General features: G+C 42.4%; 1 protein-coding gene across 1 annotated transcript; it reads right to left on the bottom strand.

The window, feature by feature from the left end:
- Nucleotides 1-1,141: 1,141 nt before the first annotated feature.
- Nucleotides 1,142-26,359, bottom strand: NT5E (5'-nucleotidase ecto). The gene is made up of 9 exons (XM_075498319.1): nt 26,036-26,359; nt 21,208-21,430; nt 15,694-15,882; nt 11,969-12,166; nt 10,262-10,413; nt 6,768-6,876; nt 5,820-5,969; nt 4,033-4,233; nt 1,142-2,305 (listed from the first exon to the last, which is right to left on the bottom strand). The coding sequence occupies exons 1-9, from the start codon at nt 26,357-26,359 to the stop codon at nt 2,148-2,150; spliced, it is 1,704 nt and encodes a 567-aa protein (XP_075354434.1). The 3' UTR covers nt 1,142-2,147.
- Between the last annotated feature and the right edge of the window lie 1,627 nt (nt 26,360-27,986).

Genomic DNA, 27,986 nt, shown 5'->3' with positions numbered 1-27,986 from the left:
TAATATCTGACCTTCAAATCTAAAGCACTCTTAATAATGGGTGTGAAACATGGTTTTGACTTTTACCTTAGCCTTTATTTTTCTGCGATTTCTTATCGGGTTTGTCGATTTTTTTTCTGACATCCTCTTTACAGGCTTAGAAAAGAGGATGTGAGTCTGTTCATAGCGTTTTCTAAAAATTTATTAGTATAAAAATGTGTGGAAGATTTTTCCTGTAAATCTTAATTTGTTGGCTCAGCCTTTATAAAAGAGACTTTGACAAGGACTTTCATGTGTGGATTTTTAACAAGTTTTACTCACAGAACAATACAGAGATATTTTAATAGGCATTCCTCGATTTTTCGTTTCGGACAACACCCATTTTCTCCTTTTACAAACAATCTAATGCAGTATTCATGTTCTCTGTCAATACAATTTGCATTATATCTGTATTACTTTTGCATACCTTTTCCTTCTGTTTGTCAAAAGAAGGTAAAAGTGTTACTTCTCACTGGGTAGGCTGAAGGAGTCCTCATAACTCTTTAAAAACCGGCGTGCAGGTACTGCTCGGTCCATAAGTGCACTCTCTGTTACTGGCTTTATGTTGATTTGGGGAAGACCATTCTGTAAACTAATAACTTTCGGGGCTGGTATTGACAAATCATCAATGCCGTGTTACAACTAGTAGCGTGTCAAGGTCAGTTGTTGTTTTTCTCCCTGTTCTAACAGAGCTTACCCAACGCAGCTGCGTAGTCCAGATCTTTTCATGCGCAACCCTTGAATTTATGTGGAAAATAATGAGGTCTTGAAATTTAAACATACGGTATGTTTATCTTAATGCACCTTCTCCTGGAAATCTGCAGGTGCAGTGAATTTAAGAGGCGAGTAACTTGGGTCTGAAAAAGAGCGTAGTGCGCTTTCCAGAAAAACAAAGCGGGTTTATTCAAAACACTGAGAATCAGTTTAATACAGCAATAAACAACATGGAAACATGTCAATGTCAAAATTCAAAATGTGAACAATCTTGGAAAAATAATAATTGTTTGCACTCATTTATAAGCAATCACTTTTTGATAAAGCGTCAGAAATGCAGACCTAACATTTAAGCTAATTTCTGATTTTATACTCATTAACCTATCTCTTACAACTGTATATTTTTTAAACACAGCCTTCCCTTAGAGGAGATGGGCTTTTGAGTTATGATCACAATTATGATAAAGCCAGGTTATGCTGTAAAAAGCCCCATTACTAGGCAACTTCCGAAGGTTGCCACAAGTGCTGTAGGAGTCAGTGCGTGTATCCAACATCCTCTCTGAACGTTGCTGATAGAGAGTAATGGTCAGGAGTCCTGTGCTTTGGTCTTTGGAACAAGGTGTAAAATTGAGCATGTTGATATAAACGTAATCATAGATTGTGTTCTCACTCTAGATACCATCCCCAAACTGGTCATATTAAATAGTGAAGTGTATATATACTCAATTTGTTAAAATTAATCAAAATCAAATCAAGCTTTCATTGCATCCTTTATTAATGGAAAACATAAGTGAGATGCTGCATCTTCAAAAGTAAAATGGAAAAAACTTTTTTTAATTGCATGTAAATGGACCTCACGCTTTCAATGAAATTGAGTTTAATCCAGCTCTTTCAGGCATTGGTGTAGGTATGATAAATATGACTGGAAGCAAAGTAAAATTATTAGATTGAAAGTTTTAATCCTGAGTATAGATCAAAGGAAGGTATATATACCTTTAATAAATCTATTTCTAGAAGCTTGTTTACATTACTGGAATCAGATTCTTAATCAACTCACTATCTAAAGCAGCTAAAAGAACTTGGAAAAAAAAAATAGCCCATTTCAGTGAGTGGTTGGTTCATGATGGAGCATTAGTATTCACTGGAACTTTGCTTTTTGAAACTTCAGACTGAATTGCGGGTACCTGCTGATTCAAACTAAGAGAAGTCATGAATTCTACCCACTCGTTCTGCACAGTGTGCTTCAATGACCCTACCAGATTAAAGACAATTGCTTGTGCTGTTTACTGATGACATGCAGAAACCTGAACAGTCATTCATTTTAAGGTGTAAGAAAAGAGAACAGTTCTCTTTTCCCTTCATCAGCATCATCTCTCCTCTTGCCTTCCTCCAAACGAAAACATTGTGAGCAAAAATCAAGTATGCAAGAATGTTACAGTGAACAATACAGAAATCAGGGTAAGACATCCTTCAATAAGACTTCCAGAAGAAAACTTTATTCGGCCTTCAACTGCTGGATAAACTCTCTTCATTCTCTGGAGGTAACGGGAAACAACCTCAATATCAAGTTCACCTAAACAAACAAACCAAAGGTTCAGTGTTCTCTGCAGCAGCCAAGCTCTGAACCAAAATTTAAGAACCTGTCTAAAACTGCAGTTTTAGCTCAAGTCTTAAAAGCAAACCGTTTTCTACCGTTTGCCATTCTGAATCGGTACACATCAAGACCAGCATAAGGGTGTGGAGAGTTGTTTCTTGCGTACAGATAAAACATCTGTGGTGGTTTGTAGCCAGAATTTTTGGTAGCAACTCATATTTTACCAAAAAAATAATTCTTTTTGCATTGTCTGGCCTTTTTTTGTTTGTTTTGCATCTGTTACAATGGTAACTTCCAGTCAGATTTAGATAGATTGAGAGTCTCCCACCTGTCTGGGGTAGAGTGCTATAGATCTGGCAAGCTATCGCTTACACCTTTTCAAATTTAACTTCACTTTGTTTTGAGGAAGAATTTCTAGTCTGTGTGCTGCTGCATGCACACAAAGTATGATGTCGCTTTTCTACAGTGGAAGACCCTCTTCAGTCACTGCTACCAACCATGTCACGAGCCCCTTCTGATCCAAGCTCTTGCAATCCTGAAGTGCAACGCCTCCATCTTAAAAAAGTAATTATAGTTTTGCCCCTCTGCTATACTGGAAGACTTTACTGGAACCTTTAAAGTTGTTCCCGTCCGTTATTCCTAAAGCTTTCTCTCTATGCGAATTTATTTCTGCATACACAGATACTTACTGGAAACTACAGCCCCACCAAACTTACAAGCCGTAGGCTGAATTTTATTTAAAACACCAAGCCTGCCTGTGAGAATTGATTATAAATTGAAACACCTTATAGAACCAAAACAATAGTCTGTAACGAAGGTTCAAAAGGAAAATTTTTTTGGTAAAAGCATGCTCTTACCATATGAAGAGCATATGGTTTCATACGCTTCTTAACGATGAAATTAAAGTTCTGCAAGATGTAGATGTGCTCCTAGAAGATATTTTTCTTTAAATATAGCACTACATCCTTTTTGTTTTCAGAAATAAATGAATTTTAATATCAAAATTTTTTTCAAGTTTCCCTTGTCCTAAAAGATGTACATGTCAGTTGTATGAATGCTGAATTTCTAACAGTTTGCATGCAACTTTAGCAGATCTTAAGACAGCATTGTAAAACACTTCCTTTCTACCTCTCTAGCGTGACGTCTGTCGGCACCCTGCGTGCTGCTGCCCGCAGACCTCGTGAGAGTTCCCCTGCTTTCAGAGGGGCAGGCTAATTCCCGCAGAGGAAGCCAGCATCTTTCCCCTCGCCTCTGTGTTGCTCACCTGAGCTGCACGTCCTTTAGTAGTAGAGGTGATGATTCTGTCTTTGCAAATACTTCATGCAGTAGAAATTTGAGGTCTAAAGAAAATAGCACCTTTCTTCTTGATGCATGGTTTAGTAATGAGTAAAAGTGCAAGGCAGTACATGTAGTATGTACTTTCTATGGTGTGTTTTTTGCTTTTTTTTCTGGTTTATCATGATCTCAGAACTGCTCTCTAAACAGTGCTGAATTGATAAGGCTCAGTTTCTCTTTGAAACTTTTGTGATTTAACTGAAAAAGAATATAATTGCTGGCTACAACCGAAATGAGCAATCCAGAGCAGTCAGATTAGAAGCACATTTAATCTATCCAATAAAAGCAGAAAATCTGAGACTTGTACTATAATAAGATCTTTTAACTTTTAGGAATTGTTTGTCTGCTACCCTGTTGGTGCCCATACTTACCTTTACTGTATCCCAGATTTTTGTCCTTCAGCATATGATAGCCATCTCCTCCAAATAACATATAGGATGGAAGAGTCACGTTGTATATTTCATCCATCTGGAGTGGGACGTAGGCTGGGACTCGACACGCTGTGCAAAGCACTTCTAAGCTAACGACTCTGTTTCCTGGGGCTCTGGAGAGATCATAGACCACATGGATGCCTATGAAAATACACATTTGAATGCCACTTTATGCAGTGCCTATTGAACATACAGGGCTAGAAGCAGCATCCTCTACCATTTGCAATGGATTCTTTACGTTAACTTCTGTGGCTGAGACATTATATTGTTCTGAGTGATACCAGCTAATGTCCTATTTTCTTTGCACAGTAATGAACTTTTATCCAAGAAAATTCACGAGATTAGAGAATTGCTGAAGTACTGTCCCACCTCAGTTACTTATCTGATCATCTGTTCTCTTCTTGTCACTACTCCACAGAAGGAAATTACTAGTCTTGGGATTAGGATACTGCAAGATAAAAATACCTTCCCTTATTTCTGTACTCATATGCTTTCTCATTCCAGCGTCTTGTTGGCTGACATGACCTCTTTTAAAGGCAGCCAGCCACCCTAACTTAGCAGCTATTATGGATAATAAGTACTGTCCTGAAAAAAGAAAGCCAGGCCAAGGCTGAACGTTGTGGTTTCAACTCACTGCAGGAGAAGAAACGTTTCTAGTTGTGAGCCTTCCTCAGTCAAAGCCTGGGGAGAGTTAGGCCCCCGGAACAGCACTGCCAAGAATTTGCTGATCAGGAAGCTACTTAAAGCTAGTCCAAAGCACAGAGGCTCTTCCAACCCTGGCGCCCTTCCTGCTCTGGATCTTCTGGCCTGAACCCTTTCTAGAGCTGCTGGTTATCTTCTTTTTCTGTGAGAAGGCAGCAAGCAGAGGGGCTGCTGCGGCTTTACCTTAGTGGTAGCCAAGAATGTGGTAACTTGTGAAAGCACTTGCCTCGTGTGCGAGACGTGGGTTGTGTCCTTGGCATGTGGGGGTTCCAGATTCCATGGCGGGGAAGTGCCCCCATCACCAGGCTACGTGGGGCGAGAGGCACGGACAGGGGGAAATCCCTCAGCCCCTGCCCTCGAAGTTTAGCTTTTCTGCTAAATAAACAATAAAATCTGCACTGCATCACACAGACACCAGGAATAAACATGACTGTAGCCTAGTACACATCTGGATAAATATAGGGAGAGCTGCAATTCAAGAAATACGTATGTTTTTAATATTAACTGTTTATCCCTAAAATATTTAGAAATTCACTGGAGCAATTCCATAACCCACTTGGAATAACTCTAAACTGTCAGCAATCATTAGACAATTGCACAAAATGATTTTGATAAACTGAACTTTGGCAATAACTGGCAGAGACATCCAGTCTGGGGTTTCAGGTAGGCTGCCAGTCAGGAACTGAAAACAGGAGTTTGTCTGAGCAATTACTGTGTTACAGCTATACTCAGTTATATCTTCCTGTAGTTAATTGAAGTGTTAAACTGCTGCCATTACGGGTTACTGAACCAACTGGGAATCCTGTCTGCTGAAGGGGACAGCGATGGCCTGTGTGCTGCAGTGGCTCAATTAAACGTACGCAGGATAAATAGTGTCAGCTGGCACGTGTGAGGCACAGCGCTAGGATGTACGGCCAACTTGATTTCCATTCTTAAAGCGGCTTCCAGGTGTAATACAAACAAGGCCAACAGAAGGGATGGCTGGCTTGGAAAACTGAGAAGAGGAAGGAACGAAGAAAACATACCTCCAACCTGCAGCAGCTCTCCGCTTCCTCTTCCGTATCTGCGCACACTGTGCTCAAAAGCTTCTTTCAGAGTGGAGCCTTTTACCCTTACCAAATCAAAACGACCTCCAAATGGCAAAACAGACAGCAAATCTTCCACAGTAATGCTACCTGGGGGAATGAGACTTTGTTTACTTTTTTTTTTAAGGCTACAATATTATTTTAGGATTGTTTAACAGTACATTTTTGACGAGGAGTGTGGCAAATACAGTTTGAGAAAATGAGGGCCAGTAGAGGTGAGGATCACATCCAAACCAAAGAACCTGCATCTTTATCATCCAGCATGTATCAAGACCGATAAATCTGAGTTTGATGTAACTGCATGTATTGCTATTCAAATAACTCTACTAAAAGAGATTACAAACCACCAACCTAAGGTGAAGAAAACCAGATATTCCTACAAAGTCAGGCAGTTTTTTCCAATTGCTTAAGATTTACTCACGTAGTCCTACAGAAAGATTTACCAAAAGTGAAAAAAGGTGTTTGTTTTCAGTTTTCATTTATGTGAGATCAGGAAAATAAAAACTGTAAAACCTTACCATTCAGAAAACCCTAGAATTCACTTATTCGACAGCAGACTACAGAAGGCTCCCAGTGACCATACTGCATGACCCTCTACAATAGGAGGTGAAGAATATCCACTGTCTTTCTTTGTGCCAAGGCAGCAAGGAGAGAGGGAAATTATAAAAAGCACTGTGTACAAACAATGCTAGTAACTTCTATTAATGTCAGCCTGAGTGCAGTTGTCCTCTCATGATGGATAACCCTTTGAGAAAGTTTGAAATCGCTTCCAAGCACTGTGCAAATCCCATCAAAACAAGCCCATACCTAACACTGGGTTCAGGCTCGCATAATAACTTGATTCTTCCTTCTTGATAAAGTTGTCATTCAGCTTGTAATTTTACATACCATTAGTGCTCTGTTCATCAATGGGTGACCGTATCCCACCTCCATTCAGGATGCACATTGAAACATGGTTCCATGACTTTCTATCCGGATGTCTGACATTCTCATAAAGCTACCAAAGGAAAATGTTTAAACTGATTTTTAATCTTCACTTAGTCTAGGCTCTGGAAATTTACACCCAATACAGTCTGAGACTGAAAAGAGACAGAAAGGTTTTCTATCTTCTTTGAAATTACCTTCCGCCCCACTGCAAAATGCTGAATTATTACAGAGCAAGGCAAAAACCATTACAGTAAGTATTTTGCTTTTTTTAAACTTTTAACAAGAAAAATATTTGCCTTTTTCTGTAATGAACTCTTGGACTCTCCCATAGTCTGTCTGTATATGACATGACCAGGACAGGCCAGCTGAACAAAGGAAGGATGATTTTTTGATTACAACCACTGTGATAAAGACAAATGATTTGAGCATATTTGGAGAATTGGGAAGAGGACCTTAAATATAGGTGTACATTAAAAACATGTAGAGGAATGTATAAATTAATCTAGCTCTTGTTGTATGTTTTAGGGAATTAAGCTTTTTCAGCTTCTCTGAGATTGATTTTTAATATTTGGAACGGCCTTGGCAAACTAGAAAGATGTAGAAGAGTGGAGGAACAGGAAACAGGCATATCAGATGAGTCCCAAAAGTCTACGCTGTACAGCATCATGTCTCCAACAGCAGCAAAACTCTGATAAAAGCAAGTTGCAAGGACAAGATAATATTTGCTTGAGACACCCTAAGTAGTAAAGAAAATGGAGGCTGGGGATTTACTCAGTTGCGTAAGGATGATAAGCCTACAGTGTTAATCTTCAGAAATAACTGAGTAGCACAGGAAAAGGTTGAGAAACGAAAACAAGGGTAATGGAAGGGATGGACTGATTTCTGTACAGGAATGACTATGGTTATGACTCTTCATTCTCATAAAGAGAGAAATACAGGAAGGACATGACAGAAATCTATAAAATCAAGGCGGGGAAAGTGGAGGCTGGGTAGGAATCAGTGTGTTTTCTCATTTCAAGAATGATAAAAAACTAAGAAAGATTCAGAGAGGGGTGACAAGGATGGTCAAAGACACAGAAAAGCTTCTGAACGCAAAATGATGACATAGGCTCACACTGTCTGACCTGATAAAGAGACAGCGGAAGGAAAATATTTGAGAAGCCTATAAAATCATGAGTGGTGTGAAGAGGGTGGACAGGGACCAAGTGTTCTGGTGCAAGGACTACTCCTTGGCCTCCAGCAGGCATCCAGCCAGCGGGCAGCACGCTGCACCAAGGTCTCTGCAGGATGGAACAACACAACAGCATGGTCAGCGGTGGAACGCCCTGCCACCGGCTGTTGTGAAGGCTGAAGGCAGTCAAGAGGAGATGGGGTAAGTTCAGGGAAGACAAGTTCCAGTGGGAGCTAGTGAATACCAAGACACCACTTCTGGCTGGGGAAGTCCCTGAGCTGGTGGGAGATGGGGGCAGATTTGAGTACAGTCTCTACAGGCTTGTCCAGGTGTACGCTCTTCCCTCACCATCCACCCTCGGTCACTCTTGGAGACAAGATGCTGGCATGGATGGTCCTGTCCTCTGTTCCAGTTTGGCCACTTCTCTGCTGCACCCCTATGCTAAGTGTTTGCAGCCCCTGACTTGTAGGTGTGTAAATCCTTTGTGGCTCCAGCTTAGTGATCAAAGTTATTCCCTATAGCCAGATCCATGAGATACTCTCAAGTTCGTAACTCATACTTAATCAATGAATGGATTTTTTTCTGTTTGCTGATTTCAGTCTGAACTATACTCCCCAATTTACTAATTTGCCTGGAACAGATATCAGGATTACAAACCTGTAATTCCTCAGTTCCCCACAGAAGTATTTTTAAATTGTGGTACTACACTTGCTGCTCTCCAGTCCTGAGCACAGAGGCAGTTTTAAACAAGAGCTCACACACTGACGTTAGCAATTTCACAGCCATTTCACATTTGTGTTCCTTTAAAGTCCTTTGTAAAATGCCATCTGGGTCTGTCAACCTTTTATTCTGAGATGTTGGGCTACTGTTGGAGAAGCATCACTGAACTAAATGGACCTCTGTTTTGACCCAGTACAAATCAATCGATCTTCCACATTTCTCAATCTTTACATTTCCCAGGACAACTCTAAATATTAAAGCCCATGGAACAGGCAGGTCTGTTTTTTTACCTTCATACCCCTGAATGCATGGCAGCAGACAGGAAAGCAAGTGTAGAACTGGTAAGGCAAAGAACATGAAAGGCAATCCATGTATCTACTGATGACTGCAGATGGTTGTCTAGAGACATCGATTTAACTAAAGTAGAATTTGACCTCCCAAGACAAAATGTAGAGCAAGAAAATCTACAGACTTCTGAAAGACTACAGAGTTACCTTCTTTAAGCTTGGAAAGTGCCAAAGCATTTGATCACATTTTTCAAACAAAAATACAAAAAAGTCTAGCAGGAAGGAAAAGCAAGGTGCTGCAATTTTAGTAGAACTGTATGCAGAATTGCCAAATCTTAATCTAATTTGGAAATTAGGCCACGAACTAAGAATTAAGTATTACAATAAAAGCAATCACATGGACTGGAGAAATAGCTTTGGGGACATACCTAAATGAAAACTCCTGATTATTAATTGGCTCCTGACTTTGTGGCCATGCTGCAGGACATTTATGGCAATGCTTATTTTCTGGAAAGTCACGTTAGTGAACTTTTTTCCCTGGAGCACCCAAAGAAAATGGTGCTGCTGTGGGAGAGTAAAACAATCAAAACCAGCTAGTTTGAAAACTGTAAGTGACTTCTCGTAAAGAGACCTCCTGGTGTTATGTGACTGTTAAAGCCCAGCGATACCTGTCAGGGTGCACCAGGGGCTGGTGGCTCCCTCTGGGTAGGGTGCTGGGGGCTTTTACCTCTTCTGCGCCTGGCTGTGTGTATGGCCTTTACCCCTCCTTTGCTTCAGCTGGCACCTTTTGGACTCTTTAGGGGGACAATTCATATCAGTAATTCAGCAGAAAACTACCCAGAATTTTTTTTTTTTTTGGGCTAAAGCATTAAAAAAGGGTGACAGCAGAGCCCAGTGAGTAACGACGGGGCAGAAGGTAAGTGCTGTGAGCAAAGGACCAGTAGCAGGGCGGGAGAGGGGCAGGGGAGCTGAGGTCTCCTCCTTGCTTGAGGAATGGGCTCTTAGATCAGATGGCTGTGTCTCTTAAAACTGCAGCTTCAGAGATAGCTTCAGAGACATAAGGATATATGCAAAGAATAAACCGCTCCTTACTCTATACAGCAAGATTCATTATAGCCTTGCTTCTGCCAGATCTTTCTAGGGACGCACTAGATGTTACGGTGTTGGCAAGCAGCACAGAGCCTGTGCGCTGATTGTTTGGAGCCTGGGAGCATTTCATCTGATAGCTCTGGAGTAACACTTAAATGTGATTGCCACCTGTGGTGGCAACATCTTACCACAGCATCACAAAGAAAGTTTCCCATGTTACATTCTTGGAAACGGCATGCTTGGCTTGTACCGTTCAGGTAAACACTAGTTTTTCCAATCTCTTCAGAATAATTCCCCAGGTTTTTCCTCCATTTTTGCACTTCTTCTTTAATGTGCTCATCTATAAAGTAGTATAAAAGTGTAAAATAAGTATCACACGTATCTCATATTAATGACACTTCAGTGAATACAAAGCTTAGGAAAAAAAACCTGCTCTTCATGATTCTGAAGTGTTACACTTTCCCTAAAGGCTCTTCAAGCAACATGACACATACACTCACTTCAAACAAAGCCTGTAAAAGGGAGCAGGCAGGATGGGACAATCAAGTGAACATGCTGGTTATCTCCTCTATAACACTTAAAAATATTTTTGCCCAGTCCTGTTCTAACCTCTGACCGATGGGGTTTCTAGCACCTAACTTGACAGATGAGAACTTCTATACAAGAATTTTTAATATACAAATGAGCTTGGTCTTTATTTGACATCATATCTTTTTTTTTTTCCTAATTATAGCTTCTTCCCCTTTAATGTAGTGCTAAAAGGAATACTAGCTCAAATATCAATATCAAGGAATAAACCCTTTACAGAAATTAATTCTCTATGCACAGCTGTCTGCCAGGTGCAAATCTAATTCTTTCAGAAAAAAAAAACAGATACAAAGATACTTGTGCATACAGACAATGTCACAATTGTTTTATATCAGCTATTAGTTTTAAGCAATTTGCCACATAACTGTCAGCAACAGCAACATTTATAAAATGAGAACACATGTATCTGAATTTTTACTGTTACTGACATCAGAGAGAGAATGTAAAGTCTCTTTACATAATCTCATTTCATTAATAGATCACCGAGAATAACATAGTAAATAAGAATATCTATGAACACATCATTTTTAAAGGATTTATTTTAGAAATACTCTGGTAGAACCTAGAAAATAGGTTCCACCTATTTTGATAAAAGCTACCTATCTGATAAAAGCTATCTACCTATCTGATAAAAGCTCAGAGCTTCATACAGCAAACGCTGGACAAGAAACAAAGACTAGAGAACCGGCCCCAGGTAATTACAGAGCTGACAAAAGGCAGGTAACAGAGCTTGGACAGAGTTACAAACAGGAAGCAACAGAGAGACTCTGCTCCTCCCAGTTCTATAAATGTTTCAGCGCTGAAATACTGAACACACTCAGCACTGAAAACAAGAAGCCATGGGGTTTGTGTATTGTATTTGCACATTGCCAGAGTATTCCAATCTTTTTCTGGAACATTTCCACTTTCCTATATTGCCCTAAATTGCTCTGAAGAACCCAGCTCCTGGCAAAACAGTGTAAATTAGTCCTCATAATCTTTTAAATCATAATTTCAGGGCTAGCTAAAATGGGCTCTGTGAAATGGTATGGTAATGTATCACCTGCGTTCCTACAAAAGGACTTTCAGTGATTTTAAACCAACAAAAACATACACTGAATTTGTGCACATTCAAAGGCCACTGTTCAGAAAGAGAAATAGAAGCAAATGGGTATGACTGTAACACAGCCTGAACCCTACACCAAAGAGAACTGCAAGCTCAGGAAGAAAGCTGAATTCTTCTGTGACATTGTACTGTGTATTTAACATAATAACACTTGAATTGTAGTAGAGTGCTGCAGGCAAATCCAAATGTCTAGTCCACATACCTTCAGGAACACTGCTGTCCAGCAGAATGGGGTTTCCGACTGCTTCTACTACATTTCCTTTCTTGTCAAATGTAACGTTTAAGTAACCAAGATATTTTCCATAAGCATAAGCTTGTACAACTGGCACCTTCCTCCCATCATCTGAGTCAACCATGAATGGATACGGGCCAGCTGGCTGTTCAGTAGAGGGTGGGGTGCCTGCACGAAACAAGCATGTAAAGCGGGTCTTCAGCTCAGGTGACCTTCAAGGAATTATTAGAATGACATTTCAAATGTTTCTCAGCCTTAAAAAAACCAAATAGGATATTAAGCAGAAATAACAATGAATGTATTGGATGACAGGCACACATTTGACTGTTCAGTTCTGTTAGTCATAAGAGACAATGTTGTTTTCTGGACATGAGCTCTAATAACTGCCACAGTGTTTTTTAAGTTGTGACAGCACACTCCTCCATGACATCATGTCACTATAGCAACAAAGGAACTTTTCATTCCAATTATTTCAATCTAAACCTCTCAGTAATGCACACATACCAGCCTCTGGCTGAAAAGTTTATTGTTAAGCCTTCACACTACATTACTCTGCATCAGACAGAAAATGAGAATGTTAGTAAAACATACATAGGACTTCTTGATATGAAAAAGTCTAAACTATTTTTATTGATAATATGCAGTCAGAATACCTACAAGCAGTTCTGTGAATTTGTGCATACACCCAACTGATTTTTTTTTACTATACCAAACAGCCTCCAAAATTTCAGACAGGCTGCAAACCCTCTGCAAAAGCAAACGTCATTAGCATTAGAGTTATGTGGTCATGGATTTAAAACTCTCATCAACCTGCAAAGTTTGAAGGGGGATTAGATGTAGGACTTGGAAACAGAGAGATTAAAGCGAGGCATTTGCAGAGAAAAGAGATCTCAGCTCAATCGGCGTAGGCTACCACAGGATTTCGAAACCACACAGGGGAGGAAAGAGGCAAAGAAAATGACACAGCACAGCTCTTGTCTCAAGGGTACCAGACTTCTCCCTGTCTCCTTAACAATATTATCTGAGTAGTATCATTCCCCCCCGTTATTCCCCTCAGTATTTCTACCCCACCATCAGCAAAGACCAAGGTCGGGCAGCTCTGAGAGGCATCACGTGCCGTGCGGCAGGCCCCACTGCAGAGCCCCCTCAAAGCCTGCTGCTCGCTCCTGTCCCAAAGCCAGCGGCATTTCCCATCCTTGTGTCGGCAAGAGCTGGGGTGCCGGCGGGGCACGGGCATGGGGGAGAGGGTGCAGAGGAAATGGATCCAAAGGAAAGCAGGCTCCTCACTTCCACTGCTCACAGAACAACCCGTTTCCTTCCGTTTACAGTTGTTTAGATAATACGAAATTCTGCTGCCAGTTATTGATGCATCTCTTGATTTAAATGAGCGCTTATAGGCTTAATGTACACATAGACACACACACACGCAGACACTTAAAATTAAATGTTTTACTCTGCAGTCAAATCACCTCCACAGATATGGCTGTTTCATTGTGAATGTTGGCTGATGGCTTTGACTCAGAAGGGAATGGTTCACAAATGCACTCATAGTGCTCCTGGACAGATTAGCAAGTGCTTCTCAGCACTTGGAATAAAAATTATAGACTCAGACCACATTCTGTCAAAAAACATGTTTTGACTAAATAAGTGGATACATATTTTTTTGGTGTATCTCCCCCAGATATTTCTTCTTATTTTTTATTTTTCTGACCTCTCCAGTGTTAATAAAAAACTAAGACAGACTTGTTTTATCAAAACAGTACAGCCCTTGGAAAAGGGATCAGAACCCACTTCCAGCTGAGGTCTTTAACCTGAAGGCTGCAGAGTACCATCCTGCGTGCTCTCTCTGGCCTTGTGAATCTTGAACAGCTTCAAATGGGGAGAGATGGAACACCTTGACCTAGTCTAGTCTGACAGCGGGGTACTCTCTAGGATGACAAGAGATGTGCATGTGAAATCCTACAGATCTAGACAGGATATGAACTCAGATATCTCAGCTCCTGGAGCACTTCAGATCACGACTCCAAATTGTGAACAGTGGCACCTCTTCGGACCACACCCAGTAAGGCATTTTGACTACTATGGCTACCCCTTCGAGGCACAAACTCTACAGGCATTGACCAACAAGCCTGTGCAAAAGAATCTGGATTCCGCTGTGTAAATCCATGATGAATGCACACGTTGAATACTGCGCGCATCCTTGGTCTTCCCATCTCAAAAATAATTCAGTAAAACTGCTGAAAAATGCCACCAGTGGGCAGCAGGCTGCACACAGACAAAAGACCACAGTCTCTGCAGGATGTGCAGGTCAGTGGTGGAATGCCCTGCCACCGGCTGTTGTGAAGGCTGAAGGCAGTCAAGAGGAGATGGGGCAAGTTCAGGGAAGACAAGTTCCAGCGGGAGCTAGTAAATACCAAGACACCACTTCTGGCTGGGGAAGTCCCTGAGCTGCGAGCTGGTGGGGGACAGAGACAGATTTGAGTACAGTGTCTCCACAGGCTTGTCCACTCTTCCCTCACCATCCTCCCTCGGTCATTCTTGGAGACAAGACGTTGGGATGGACGGTTCTGTCCTCTGTTCCAGTTTGGCCACTTCTCTGCTGCACCCCTATGCTAAGTGTTTGCGGCCCCTGACTTGTAGGTAGGTGTGTAAATGCTTTGTGGCTCTAGCTTAGTGAACAAAGTTATTCCCTGAGACCAAATTCAAGAGATATTCTGAACTGTAGCATGCATTTTTTTCTCTTTACAAGTGGGACAGTAAAAGGTGAGAGCCCGCATGAGACAAAAAAGGCATGAGAAAGTGAGAGGAGATGAGTAGGGAGAGGAGACGATGAAATGGACAGTGCAAAACCTTTAAGTGGTTAAGTTCCTAGGGTACATGGCGCTATCCCTGTGACTAGGGCACAAGGGAAATTTCGCTGAAAACTACAGAAAGTTCGTGTTATAGTCTCAACCAGTTAATGAAGTTTCTGCTAAATTTAATGAGCTATCTTTGATGGTTTAAAAAAACCCAGCTTTTCTTTTACTTGTGTCCTTACATGCTGGCACAGGGAAAGCAGCAGCACTGGAGAAGCTGCTGATGGCACGTTTTGCCTAAAGTAGCATTGCCGTGGAAGAAATCAGATCAACAATGTTTATCTCTGGAATGATGTCTACCTCTAGGGAAAAGAAGAATAAAGTCAGAGATTAAAAGAGGGACTGAAAAAGGCAGAGGAAACTTGGGAAAAGTTTTTTAACGGCAGGGCTAATGGAGACCTATGAATACAGAATCAGATTCTATAGAAAATCAACATCAGTATCACTTTTGAGGTCTTATATGATTGATTTTTTTGCTTAGGTCACATACAAATGTAAATGTAAACTTCTTATTTACTCCTTTATATGTGTGAGCTTGAAAGAAGTACAGTATGTTTGGCTGTAATTTACTGGTATTACTACCTTTGTTCCTCTGTCCTGCTTTGCATAGGTCGCCTTGAACATCCACAGCATTAAGGAACCTTTCAGTGAGTTAGGGCACTTCTTGCTCACAGACTGTTTTAAATTAAGTTTCTTCCACGGAAATTATGGATAGCTACCAGATATGAATCTGGCCCAGTAGAGCCAGCAGTAAATTATATTTGCAGAAGTTCTCCGAGTTTAAAAAGAAAAAGTTTCAGCTTTGCTTTAGAAGCAACATTTTAGTAAGAAGTAAAATACCTGTATAGAGAAATGTGTTTGTATGTCCTCCAATTACAACATCCACTCCTTTCACTTTTTGGGCAATATTTTTGTCCACAGTAAAACCAGAATGTCCTAGTGCAATTATTTTGTTCACTCCCATAGCAGTAAGTTCATTCACTTGTACTTGCAATGCTTCGATTTCATCTTCAAAGATTATATCATCCCCTTAAAAAAAAAAGAACAAACATGAATGTATTTACAAAGTACCTTAATTACTAGTTTAAAAAAAATAGTAGTTGATATCAGATACTATTTTGTATAATTAATGGAACTTTGAATGTCAGCAGCTTTCACATGCCCTTAGTTGGTTCAAGCTCCTGATCTGATCTGATGTTCTCCAGTCTCTCAGGAGCGCCTGTGTGCTTAGACTAATACAACATTCCTGCACTGAGCTGTATGTACTTGCCTAGACTAAACAAGTTGGAACTCCATAAAAAATTCCAGTGACACCAACTGTGGGATCAAAAATTGAATGGTTTTTATTATTTAACTAGAGAAAGGAATCTAAATAAGTGTTTGAGTCAGTAAGTGTTTGAGTATAAACACTTGTACTATAAAGCTTTTTTTCTTCCCAAATTATATTTCTTTGAGATCGTCTATCTTCTCCCAAGCTAAATCCGTCTCTTTTTACTCCACATTCATCTCGCTCTCGCCGCCCCCCCCCGAGGCTTTAAACAGCAGCTTCTTCAAAGTCCTGCACTAAACTCTGAATTGCCTTTTTACACAAATTATCTCACCTAATGTGAACCACTCTCAGTAATACCAATACAGCACAGCACACAACTGAGCTACCATCCTGAAATGAGAACATAAAGAACAGAAAGTTTGGAAAGCAGAAACCTTTTCCAGACCACAACACTGGGAAACTCACAATCTTTCTGCAAGGTTTCTGTGCCCGCTGAAATTATTCTAACATGACAAACAGTCACAAGAGCACTAGATAAACACGCGCTTTTATCCTGGGCACAGTGTTTTGGGTTGCACAAAAGGACTTCCTATGTAAGAGGCTAATTTATTTGGCAAAGTTTTAAGAATAGAGTTTAAGAACAGAGTCAACAAACTGTAATCCTAAACTTTCCGGTGAAGACAACCGAGTAACATTTCTACCAATTCCCCCTCTACCTAATTACTCTCCATCCTGCAGAGTTTTTTGATCAAACCATTTTGAAATATGCCTTTAAAGTCAAAAGATTTACATTATTTCATAACAAAGGGAGGAGTGAAACGAATTCACAATCCAGTGCAAAATGTCTCAGGAAATGAATAGGAAGCTGCTACAATGGAAGAGATAAAAGAGGGTTACATAAATTGGTTCACCACCACACCCATTGAATAGTTCTGTTACTGCCAGGGGGAATCTCTGTACTGCACATTGCAGAGTGAATTGTGCAGCGCATCCCCACATTTTCTTCCTGTGGACCTCTTCTTAGAATCAAAGAGCCATAAGTTAATTGAGGTTGGAAGGGACATCCGGGGGCCATCTAGTCCAAAAGCCGCTCAAAGCAGGAACTCAAAGCCAGATGAGGATGCTCAGGGTCTTCTCTGAGCAAGCTGAAATTCCACCACCTCTCTGGGCAACCTGTTTCATGGCTTAACCGCTCTTACCGTGACAAATTTTTTCCTTACGTCCCACCATAATTTCCTGTGGTACTACTTGAGCCCATTGTTTCTTGTCCTTTCTCTGTGCCCCTCTGGGAAGAGTCTGTCCCTGTCTCCTCTATAAAACCCCTTAAAGACAGTGGAAGAATGCCCTTAGTTCCCCCTTAGCCTTCCTTCTCCAGGCTGAAGGAAGCCACTGGCTTCAGCCTTTCTTTGTACATCCTTGTTCTTGACAGAAGCTGGGCCTAATGCAGAGCTACTAGCAAAATGGGAAGCCCGAGAAATGCTCCTTGAGCATAGGCCCTTCACGTGCTTATCTCGCCACCCATGGACCAGCTGCAATGGCCATGCACACCATGGTGTGGGGACCAGCTGAGCTCTCTAAACGAAGAAGCAAAAGCGAGCCACTGACTAGCTGTGCTAGCACGCAGTTGCCTGCAGGCTAACTTCCCCCATGGCATGCAGCCGGGTGGCCCACGATAACCAAGCTCTCCCCATCAGCACCAGCTCTGTTACCCCTCTATGCCACTGCAGCCTACAACGCACCATACAATTAAGACATATTATTATTATTAATCTTCAACCCGTAATAAAACAAACAACTCTACTTTCATAATGAGGGGAAAAAGGCCTGTCCCATGCCGGTAAGTCCACCTCTCTCCCAGGACTGTTATGGCGGGGCACAGGGAGCCACCGGCACTGGGGTGGGCAGTAGCACTGCCAACCCCCCCCACCCAGCAACTGCCTCCTGCCCACCTCGCCCTCAGAAAGGGATTCCTGCTTCGGGGCTGCAGGGGCTTCTTGCACCCCCTCTCCACGACCTAGCCGTGGCATCTCACACAGCTTCGTATCCTAGTCATCTCAGCGCTTGATCTAATAGAGCTGAAATGGGCCATCAGGTTCAAAAGTTATACAGCAGTGGACTGTAAGAGCAATAGCACAGTGCTCATTTCTCTAAGAAACCAGGCAAAAAGCAATGTATTGCTTAGCACTCAACTGTGCATTTTTCAAAATAATCTGAATTGAAATAAAGTGCTTATTTAAGCACTGAAGCGGTTATTGCTCGTGTCAGTATTTCACTTCTCTTTCAAGGCATTAAACTGATGTGACAGCCTCTTCTTAGATGGGGTAGAGTTTCAGATAAAACACCCAAACTGTGCTATAAATGAACAAGGAAAAAGAACTGACTGCATGTTAAAAATATTATGCAAGCTAGCCAGAATAAAGTGGAATAAATGGAATTTAAAATTCCATTTTAGAAAACTCTGCCAAGTTGATAGTTTTAGCAAATACTTTGCTGCCTCTAGGGTCACAGAGTAAGCAGCTTTTGGTTTCCACTTGTATGAAAAGACAGTGGACAAAATGAGATATATTATTTCACAGCACCGAATGTCTATGTAGCACCTCTCAGGTCAGATAAAGACATCAAAAATTTTGTGGGGTTTACAACATCAATGCAGAACTAAAGCAAGTGAGCTGGTACCATCAAATACTAGAAAGATGGTCTTGGGATTATCAGTGCAAAACAAATACACAGACAAGTCTGTCTATGTGGCAAGTTATGAACAACTCTTGCAGGACGTGGAAAACTGGCTGGGCATTCAGCTGAGATAGCTGTATACAGCAAAACAGAGGAGAACTTTAGAAAAACTGCCAATTGGCTGTAATCTATAAATTGTGCTAAGACTTCCCCATCCCTGTGGTTTCCAAACAGTAACGTTAACAGTACCTTCAGCAGAGATTAATTGTTTCTTCACAACGGAAACGCTGAGATTTAAGGACTTTATACTCTGTTCAAGGATGTTGATAGCTGTTTTAAGCAGACTATGAAAAGTACAAGTTGTAATTTCATAATTACGTGGAAGTTATTGAGATTTAACAATAGAAGAAATCACACTCACAAAAGATTTCCACGGAAAGTAGTCACATAGGAATTCACATGTTTCAGCATTTTCAAGCTTCCTATTTGCCTTGAGAATGCCCTAAGAACATACAGCATGCCAAAGCAATTGCTGCAGAGTCTGAGAAAACTGAATCATCTGGAAGAAGTGTGTAGAGATAAGCAAAGTGCTGAACTGAAAACTCACAACGGATCTTATTCATTGAATTAAGGAAGTAGGTTGATAATTATTTTGCCACCGACCCACCTCTGCCATGATTTTATCAGTCTGAAGAATTGCTAGGTCACAGGGTTATAGTCACTGAGTTATATTAACATATCCTGAATTCACATTTTCAAAGCTTCCGAATGTTCCTCCACACACTGAGAAGGCAAAGTGGAAAATTATAAAAACTCTGATAACTATAAATGCTGCTGTTAGAATTTGCCCTGCTTGTTGCTCAATTACACTGGGGGATATATTTAGCTTAGGGCTGCTTCAGCTCCATCTATGGAGTTAACAAGCCTTCCCTTTTAACACTGTTTTTGCTAGTTGTGGTCTCTGTTATAAAGTCTCAGCCGGCTGAGGTATTCAACATGATGTCTAGATGTTATTGGAAATGTATTTAAATGCTTCAGAGAATCATTCCAACACTATCTGCATTTTCCTTTAGTTTTGCAAGAAAGTCAATTTCATGACCTCACCACACCAACACAGTTCTTTGGAAGAAGAGCTGAGATCTATTTTATTAATCCTTAATGAAGAACAATATTGGCTGTCTGTCCATTTTTCAAACTTAGCGTGATGTCAGATGATATCTACCCTCATGCCCTCAAGCACAGGTGCAATTCTATTGCCTACACAAAATGCAGATCAATTTTCTTTTTCGTTGGGGGAAGAAAAGAAAGGACTGCAAAAACACATCACTGTAAAATAGAAGTGAGATATAGAAGTCTATTCTGGCCTCAGACATCCACTTCCTGATATTTTAAACGTACAGCATAGGAATTAAAAAGCATAGAAGGAACAGTTTTATGTTCTAATACTTCCTCAAAGTATTGAATATTCCTTTTCTCAAGAAAGCTACGCATTACTTCTTTATTACTAAGCAATGGAAAGAGAAGTAATAATATGAAGCCCTTTTTCGATTTGGAAAATGTTTTAAACTGGTGCTTAGGGCATCCCTACTGCAAAAACCAGGGAATAAAATCCGATTTTGTCAGAGGAGGGCTGAGCTTTGAGCAGGCAGTGGCTCAGATCTCCTACAGCTGATTTAAATGTGTTTCTCATTCCAGTAGATGATTTTATTTTACTAAAAAAAAAACCTCAACAAACCAAAACCCCTTAAATGTTGGAAAAAATAGACAGAAATTGAGAGGTCTTTTTCCTCATCAATTCTAATTTTATTCATGAATGAAGCAATTGTGGTAAAAGCTGGATGAGTGTTCCTTCTGTAGTCTAATTTCTGGAAATATTTGAGAGGCTAAAAACATCTTGGGCAACTTCCGCTTTAAAAACACATATGAAGCTCTCCTTGCTTTTACTAGGGCTTGAGCATGGAGGCATCCAAGAGCAAAATTTCAACACATACAGAAATGTCTTGGTTTGAACACATTTCACTCTAGAGACAAGCTGTATTCATGTTTTAACATTTGTTTAAATGGATAAATAACAATAAAATATAAAAGAATATAAATTTAAAAACCCAAACAACAAAAAAAACCCCAAGGGCCCCCCCAGCTCTTTTGCAATCTCACTGACCTTCCTATATTCTTAGATAATTCAGTGATGCTAAATAATTCAGGTCTGTATGAAAATGGCTTTTAATGTTAACAAGCCTTCTCCAGTTTAAAAATCAGGCAGTTACAAAGTTGAATAATACAAATACATACTGATAAAACAACAAACTTCTCACTTTTCAGCTGAAAACATTCATCTTTGGAGTCAAACAGGTGGACAAGTAATAAAATAGTAACAAAGGATATAAATTTATATACAAAAGCAAACATACCTGGCTGTGAAAGAAAAGAAGTTTCCTTTGTAGTGTAGCCAACAATTCCTACTGATTCTGAGTCAAAATGTACTATTTTAAAAGGTTTAACATATTTCATCATTTCTTTTGCTAATGGGGTTTTCCCCTTAATGTTTGCACTCAGGATTGTAAAATTAGCATTTTTAAGAAGAGGATCCAATAATCCGCTCACACCTTCATCAAACTCATGGTTCCCCAAAGCCTGTAAAAAGCAAGAAGAAAATATAAGACCCTACCTCCAATATTCAGTCTAAATACTCTCATAACTGATATACAAGGTATGTTTGAGAAAACAAAGTCTATGTTCTATGGAAGAAAACCCTATCTTGTCTAAAGCAGCACATTCCTGTTTCTCTCAAACATAGAAATGTTTTTTTTTTTTTGTTTAGGTTTAGGTTTTTGGTTTTCAGACTCTCTTATATCAATACAGATGTGAAAGTCAAAATCTAAAACCTATCTAAATAAGCATTTGTAATCATATACCAGATTAAAACCCACTGGTTTTTCATCCTGTAACTGCAAGAAAGAGGATTAACAATAACCACAAAGGAAAACATGTATTTTGTGTATGGAAAATACATTGTTTAAAAAAATGCTGAAGAAGATGTTAAATGCCAATGACAATATTTGTTATCTTTAAATAAAACATGCATTTTAAGAGCGTGTGCTTGGACTACAGTTTTTTAAACATATTTAATTCACATTTAGTAAGAGTTCTTGTGTGCTTTAACATGTAACAAGAAAATATAATTTTCTAGCCGTCATTAATATCATTACCTAGTGGAAGCTCTAATGTTTATCAACTAGGGAGAATCTCCATAGACAATCCGTAGTAGGTGTGTGCGCACACATGCAGGTGTGTGCATAACACTGTGAAGTGCTAAGACTCTCACACAAAACAAGCAGTCCAGTCTATTTATTAGCAAGGTAATACCAACAAGATGAGAATGTTTAGTTGTTCTGGGTTGGTTAAGCAGACAAAAATGGACTTACCTTAAAGGACCATGGAACTTTTTCCTACCCACCCCTTTTTCACGCTGAGCCTAAGTTGCCACATGCCTGTGCTTCCAAGTTTGGCAATAGCTGGCAAAACCCCCACAGACGGCAACTTTGCAGAAGCACAATATACGCAACAACCTTGTAGCATGTTTAGGTGTTAGTGAAGGAAAAGATATATCTATAGAAACGTGGTAATAGTGTGACTTGGTACATGGTAACTTGGTACAAGTTTTCAGGTGGCAACTGGAGCAGAGCATGAAAGGGGTGCTAAAGCCAATGGGCCAACTCTTCCAGACAAAAGTGTGCTTGTAACTTCATTCTGAAGATTAAGTGGGAAAAGCTGCATTCATCATCTAAAAAGACTTACATACCTCTCTGCTCTACTTAGATAAACAACCCCTATGTGTTTGTTCCAACTTTTATTCCCCAAATAGATTATATTAACCCTGATCAGGTTCCAACCCAAGCAGGACCCTGAAGCCACTATAGGCATGGAAGCTCAGTATTTCAATCAACTGATTGGCAGTGTCTTTCTTTTGGGGGATACAAAGACTCCTGACTCCTCTGATCCCCACAGGCAGGTAGTCAATGGCCCTGTGGAAAAATCAGGATATCGGCAGTAACTTGCATTGGCAACCTGCTGACACTAGTGAGAACACTACTCACACCCCAGGGAACGAGCCAAATTGTTTGCATGCTGCTGCAGCAGCACTTTTCCAAAAGAACCGAGAACTATCTTTAAGAAAATCCTGACTTGGGAAGACACAATGCACTCCAACTATATTCCATTTCTAACTGTATTCTAACTGCAATCTAATTTGCTGTAAAAAATAATAATAAAAAAAAGAATAACACTCTAAGGAAACTCATTTTGATGCTGACTGATGTTCTGAAAAGACATCCATGGAATGATAGAGCATCTCAGAATGGTAACAAGCTATTTCCTTTTGGCTTCTGTTTGGCTATATGCCTTCTGTTCCTCCTAAATATGCAATTAAACCCCCCCAAAAAGGTTGCAAATTAAAGAAGAATTTGAATTGGATGTAACTGCTATTAGCTTGTTGTGAAAAAAACCCCAGCCAACCACTTATGCGACCTTGTTTCTCTTGGCTTTGTATGTTGCATTTGGATTATTTCATGTCCACTAGGATACAAGCTTTGATCAAAACTTTTCCCATGGTGTCTTGTTCATGAGAAATCACTGGTGGCTAATAATACAGTATTATTTTTGATGCAGCTCGCCCTCCGGGCAGGAGGATGTGAATCGGTTTGGGTTCCTGTACTCTACCTAACCACCCTTACCCTAACCCTTACCCTACCTTACCCTAACCACCTAACCTAGAAGCCCAGAGCTTCTAGGACTCTGTACCTGTACAATATCCCTTCACCAAATCTGAATCCATTGGCCAATGTAAGTGTAAGTCACAAGGGGGAATAAACAGAAATATTCAGACACATAGCATGTGATCCTATAATCCTCCTTTTCACAAGAAACCAGGATAAAAATATTTCAAAATCAGGATACAAATTAACAGAAGGATGCAACTTAGAAGTAAAACTAGAATACTTCTATCACCCCTCCAATTACCGCCTTTGTGGTACTTAATTTGGATTTTGGTGTTAATTACACCAAAAAGCAAGGCTAGTGTCAAGAAAATTTGGAAGGCAATACCTATCTAAACAGGAGAAAATAGGCTTGAGGTGATAACAGGCAAACCTAAACCAGGAAATTTGTTCCATTCATAGAACAAACATCTAATGCTGCCAGGCTCCTGCCCCCATCCTGTAACAACTTCTGTGACTCATGTTCCCTCCTTCATCCTGTTTGTAATCCTACTCCTGTATCTCACTTCTCTAACCCTTTCAGTAATCCCCACCCTTTCTGTTAGGGATGTAACTTCCCAAATTTTGCTTAAAGAAACGCTAGCTCACCCTTCTGCAGTGTGGCTCTTACCTTGCTCCCTTGTGCCCCCCCCAGCCACCATCCCCACTGCATGGTTCCCATGGTCCACAGACAGAAGAATCGAAAAGGATTGTTCTGGATCAGGCTCTTTGGTAGCAGAGAAAGGTGCTGAAGTCTCTGTAGCTTCTCAGTCTATCCTGTCCCCTTCTATCCACTGGCGATATTCAAATTACAATAGCAGCACCTCCACAGAGAGCAAGTGGTTGACTACTTCATGTAAGGCATTAGCATCTAGTACAAGCCTCTGGTTATCCAGTAGGTGTGGAATTATTTTTTAATTTTATTCTGATTAAAAAGCTAATGGGATCTCCTAAACGGTCAGCAGATGTCCTACATAATGTCTTTCTAAAACTGAGCACTAGTTCAACGCTGCTGTTTTTGCCTGAAAGAATTTCTTCTTGTGGTATGACCAGGCACTGTACAAGCACCCAGCCTGCCCATGAACCAGTCAAATCAGCAAACGCAAGGCTGAGAAATGACAGCCAGCAGCAAGCTCTGGGAAGAAAGGTAGGAAAAATCACCTCAAGCTATTTCTGCACTGCAGAACCCCAAAGTGCTCCCCAGCTCTCAGTGAGGATGAGTCCTGGATGCACACACTCCTCCCCGTCACCACCAGGAGGAAAAACCCTGTTAATGTTATTTTTACAATTAGGAAACCGTTCATTAGGGCATGTGAACAGGGAGCAGTATCCTTCACAGACCCGTCTGGTATGAAGTGTGTTTAGCCTAGGAGAGTGCACTGGGGCATCCCTTTCCCTTCTGTAGCTATTCTGAGGCAGAGGGAAGAAATGGGTGAAGCCATTTTTACCTGGGAAAGGAGAGTGCAGTCCTTTCCAGAGAAAGCAAAAAAGATGAAGACAGAGGATGTGATATGCACAGAAGATTTTCCCCTCAAGCTGTCAATTGGGATGAAATCAATACGCAGTCACTCTCAAACAGCACTCCCAAACATAACTTTAATCTCTCTCCTCCTTTCTGGGGTTGTACGCAAGCAAAATAAGCCACAATAATTCTTTATATATTAATAAGCTATTGCCCTGAGACAAAAGATGTAATGACATGGAGTGACATCCCCCAATCTCAGTCTCAAATTCTTCTACCTTCCTCTCAGCACTCGGATGACCAAAAGAGACAGAGTAAAGGCGCGGGACTGGCACCATCTCAGAGAGCTCCCCCACAGATGCACTTGTTACAGTCCCTGTTACACTCACACACAGCCCCTTACACCCCATCAGGACTACAGCTCTGGTGGGACTGGACACGACCAGGGTGGGACTGATGACAACTAAAAATCCTCACCCTTAGAAACAGCACTGCCAACATGTGCCATCTGTCCCTTCCTGCAGGACCGAAGCCGGCAGGGCAGGCTGCGAGCCTCGGCCAGGGTTAACCCCTCTGTCCCAGGCCAGGCTCCTCGCCCGGCTTTTGCTGGGCTCACTTCCATGCCTCTGCCGACCCCTCTCCAACAGAGCCCGTCCAGCCCCCCGCCCACCCCAAGCCCCTGCCTCTCCCCAGGGGAGCTCTTCCACTGCAGCACTGTCTTTTCCTCTGTGTAGCCTTGGCATCAGCTCCCGCCTTCTGGCTGCCCGTGGGGCTGCCAGCTCACGACTTCATTCGGCCGGGTGCCCGTCACCTAGCGCATCGCTTCTCTCCTTGCCTACCTCCTGGCCGCCTTTCACCACGATTTTAGCGTGACCTACAGCCTTCTCTTGATGCAACGCTACGCACTCAAGGAGGCGGCAAAGCAAAAAACGGCAGCAGAGGAGGAAAGGGAGGAAGAGACCCAGCACCCAAGGGTGGGAAGCCCCCCACCACGCCGCTCGCCGCCCCCCCGGCCCGCTTTACCATGGCATCGTAGCGCAGGAGGTTCATGAAGTGGACCACCTCCCGGCCCTTGAAGCGGGAGAACCACACCGTGCCCTGGTACTGGTCCCCGGCGTCCAGCAGCAGCACGTTGCGATGCGCGGCCCGCTCCGCCGCCACCCGCGCCGCCCGCCGCGCCACGCCGCCGAAGCATCCCTCCGCGCCCGCGCAGCTCCGCGTCCCCGCGCCCTGCGCCTCCACCCGCCCGTGCACGTCGTTGGTGTGCAGCAGGGTCAGCCGCAGCTCCGCCGCCGCGCCCAGCACCGCCGCCGCGCACAGCCACAGCGCGCCCGCCCGCCCCGCCATGCCGCGGGGGCTCCGCGCCGCTCCGCGGGACCGCTCGGGAGCGGCGGCCGGGAGACGGGGTAGCTGCGGGAGGGGAGGAGGGACGGGGAGCGCCGCGGCGGGGCGGGGAGCGGGCGAGCCGCCGGGGACCCCGCGCAGCCTGCGCGCCGCCCCGGGGAGCCTCTGGGCTGGGCTGCGCGCCCGCGCTGCCGCTGCGCGGGGCGAGCAGCCGTGACCCGCCCGCAGCAAAGGCACTCGCTGCCCGCCGGGCGCGGAAGCCGCAGGTGCTCGGCGTCTGCCGGGCGTCTGCGAGGGCTTGGGCTTGGGCTTGGGCTTGGGGCGGCCGGCCGCGGCTGCCGGGCGCTTTCCTCGCCGCGCCGCGCCGCGGTGCGCCGGGCGGCCGGCACCGCTGCCCGCCGGCCCTCAGGGCTCTCTGAGCCCCCGGCACTGTCCTGCGGCCGCGTACATCCCGGCCCCCGCTGTCCCGTCCTCCCCACCGATGTCCTTCAGCACAGCACAGCTGCTGCCGGGTTGGAGACGGGCTTTCAGCCGGCGGCTGGAGGTCAAGCGAGATAAAAATTCAGCTAGCAGCGAAAGGACAAACTCCAATGCTTACAGGAAGCCTTGGTGAATGTTTAGTAGGCTGAAAGGAGTTTCCAAACCTTCACACGAAAATGTTTCTTTTAAGGGTTGCATTCAACCTCTCTCCTCCTCTTTCTCCAACTACGCTTAAAATAGAGTGTTATTTCATCCCTAAAAGGAGTTACACTACTTTAAGAGTTGATTTAATTATAGCTCTAGTGTTTTTAGTGTAGATTCATGAACCGCTTTTAAGATTTTCCTTCCATCGTTAAATGCTAAGCTTTTAGTTGCGGTTTGGCATATGCATGCTGAGGGGAAAACCTGCCAATGCCTTAAATAAACAGCTCTTTAGGGGTACGGCGTGGGGTGATTGCCACTTTGGTAAATCCAACTGACTGGTGGCCCCACCTGCTCCTTTAAGTTGTGCATCCACAGTATGGGTCCACATCTTCTACCACTACTAAATGATGCAATTATCTGGAGAAAGAACATTTTTCAAAGTCAGCTTTTGAAGTGCTGTAACTTCCGTATACTTTCTCGCAACTTGTGGACAATTGCACATTGTAAGCAGCGACTGACTGGTCAATTTTTTTCTTAAAAACAGAAGCTTCCCCACTGTGTAGAGAAATGACAGTTTCTTACAGCATTACAGAGGCTGTACGGGTTGCTGTCTCCTTTCCGCTGGATGATGTCATGCCCCGGTTTCCTGGGTACCCAAAGTCCGCGGGATGGAATCTGAACTCATTTGGTCTGTTTGTTTCCTCAGATGGCTGGAAAGTGAATGAACATGTATTTTCTTCCGTGATGGCTATGCTCCGCTGTCCCCATGTTCCCATACGTGACTTGAATTAAAACATCTGTGTGGTATCTTCCCATTCCCTTGGACGACTGCGCTGTGCACTGCCCACCCCATCCCGGGGGAATCCCTAATAGCATGAGCTGCGGTAGCAAAAATGGGAGTTGTGCTTCCTCTCCTCCTTTTCACACCCCCTTTGGCTATGCTTCCCCGCTCCACTGGCCTGTGCTGACAGCCTGGCTGGGATTCAGTTCAAAGCCAAAACACATT

This window comes from Mycteria americana, chromosome 3 (genome assembly GCF_035582795.1).
Source record: "Mycteria americana isolate JAX WOST 10 ecotype Jacksonville Zoo and Gardens chromosome 3, USCA_MyAme_1.0, whole genome shotgun sequence".
NCBI lineage: Eukaryota > Metazoa > Chordata > Aves > Ciconiiformes > Ciconiidae > Mycteria > Mycteria americana.
This window is presented reverse-complemented; position numbering and strand designations above follow the sequence as displayed.

What these genes read in the sequence shown, in the direction of transcription:
- NT5E (XM_075498319.1), bottom strand. Translation starts at nt 26,359, where the DNA reads ATGGCGGGGCGGGCGGGCGCGCTGTGGCTGTGCGCGGCGGCGGTGCTG. An exon ending in TCCTGCGCTACGATGCCATG is followed by an intron (nt 21,431 to 26,035) that starts GTAAAGCGGGCC and finishes TGCTTTTTACAG; the next exon opens with GCTTTGGGGAACCATGAGTT. An exon ending in AAATCTGGGATACAGTAAAG is followed by an intron (nt 2,306 to 4,032) that starts GTAAGTATGGGC and finishes TTGTTTGTTTAG; the next exon opens with GTGAACTTGATATTGAGGTT.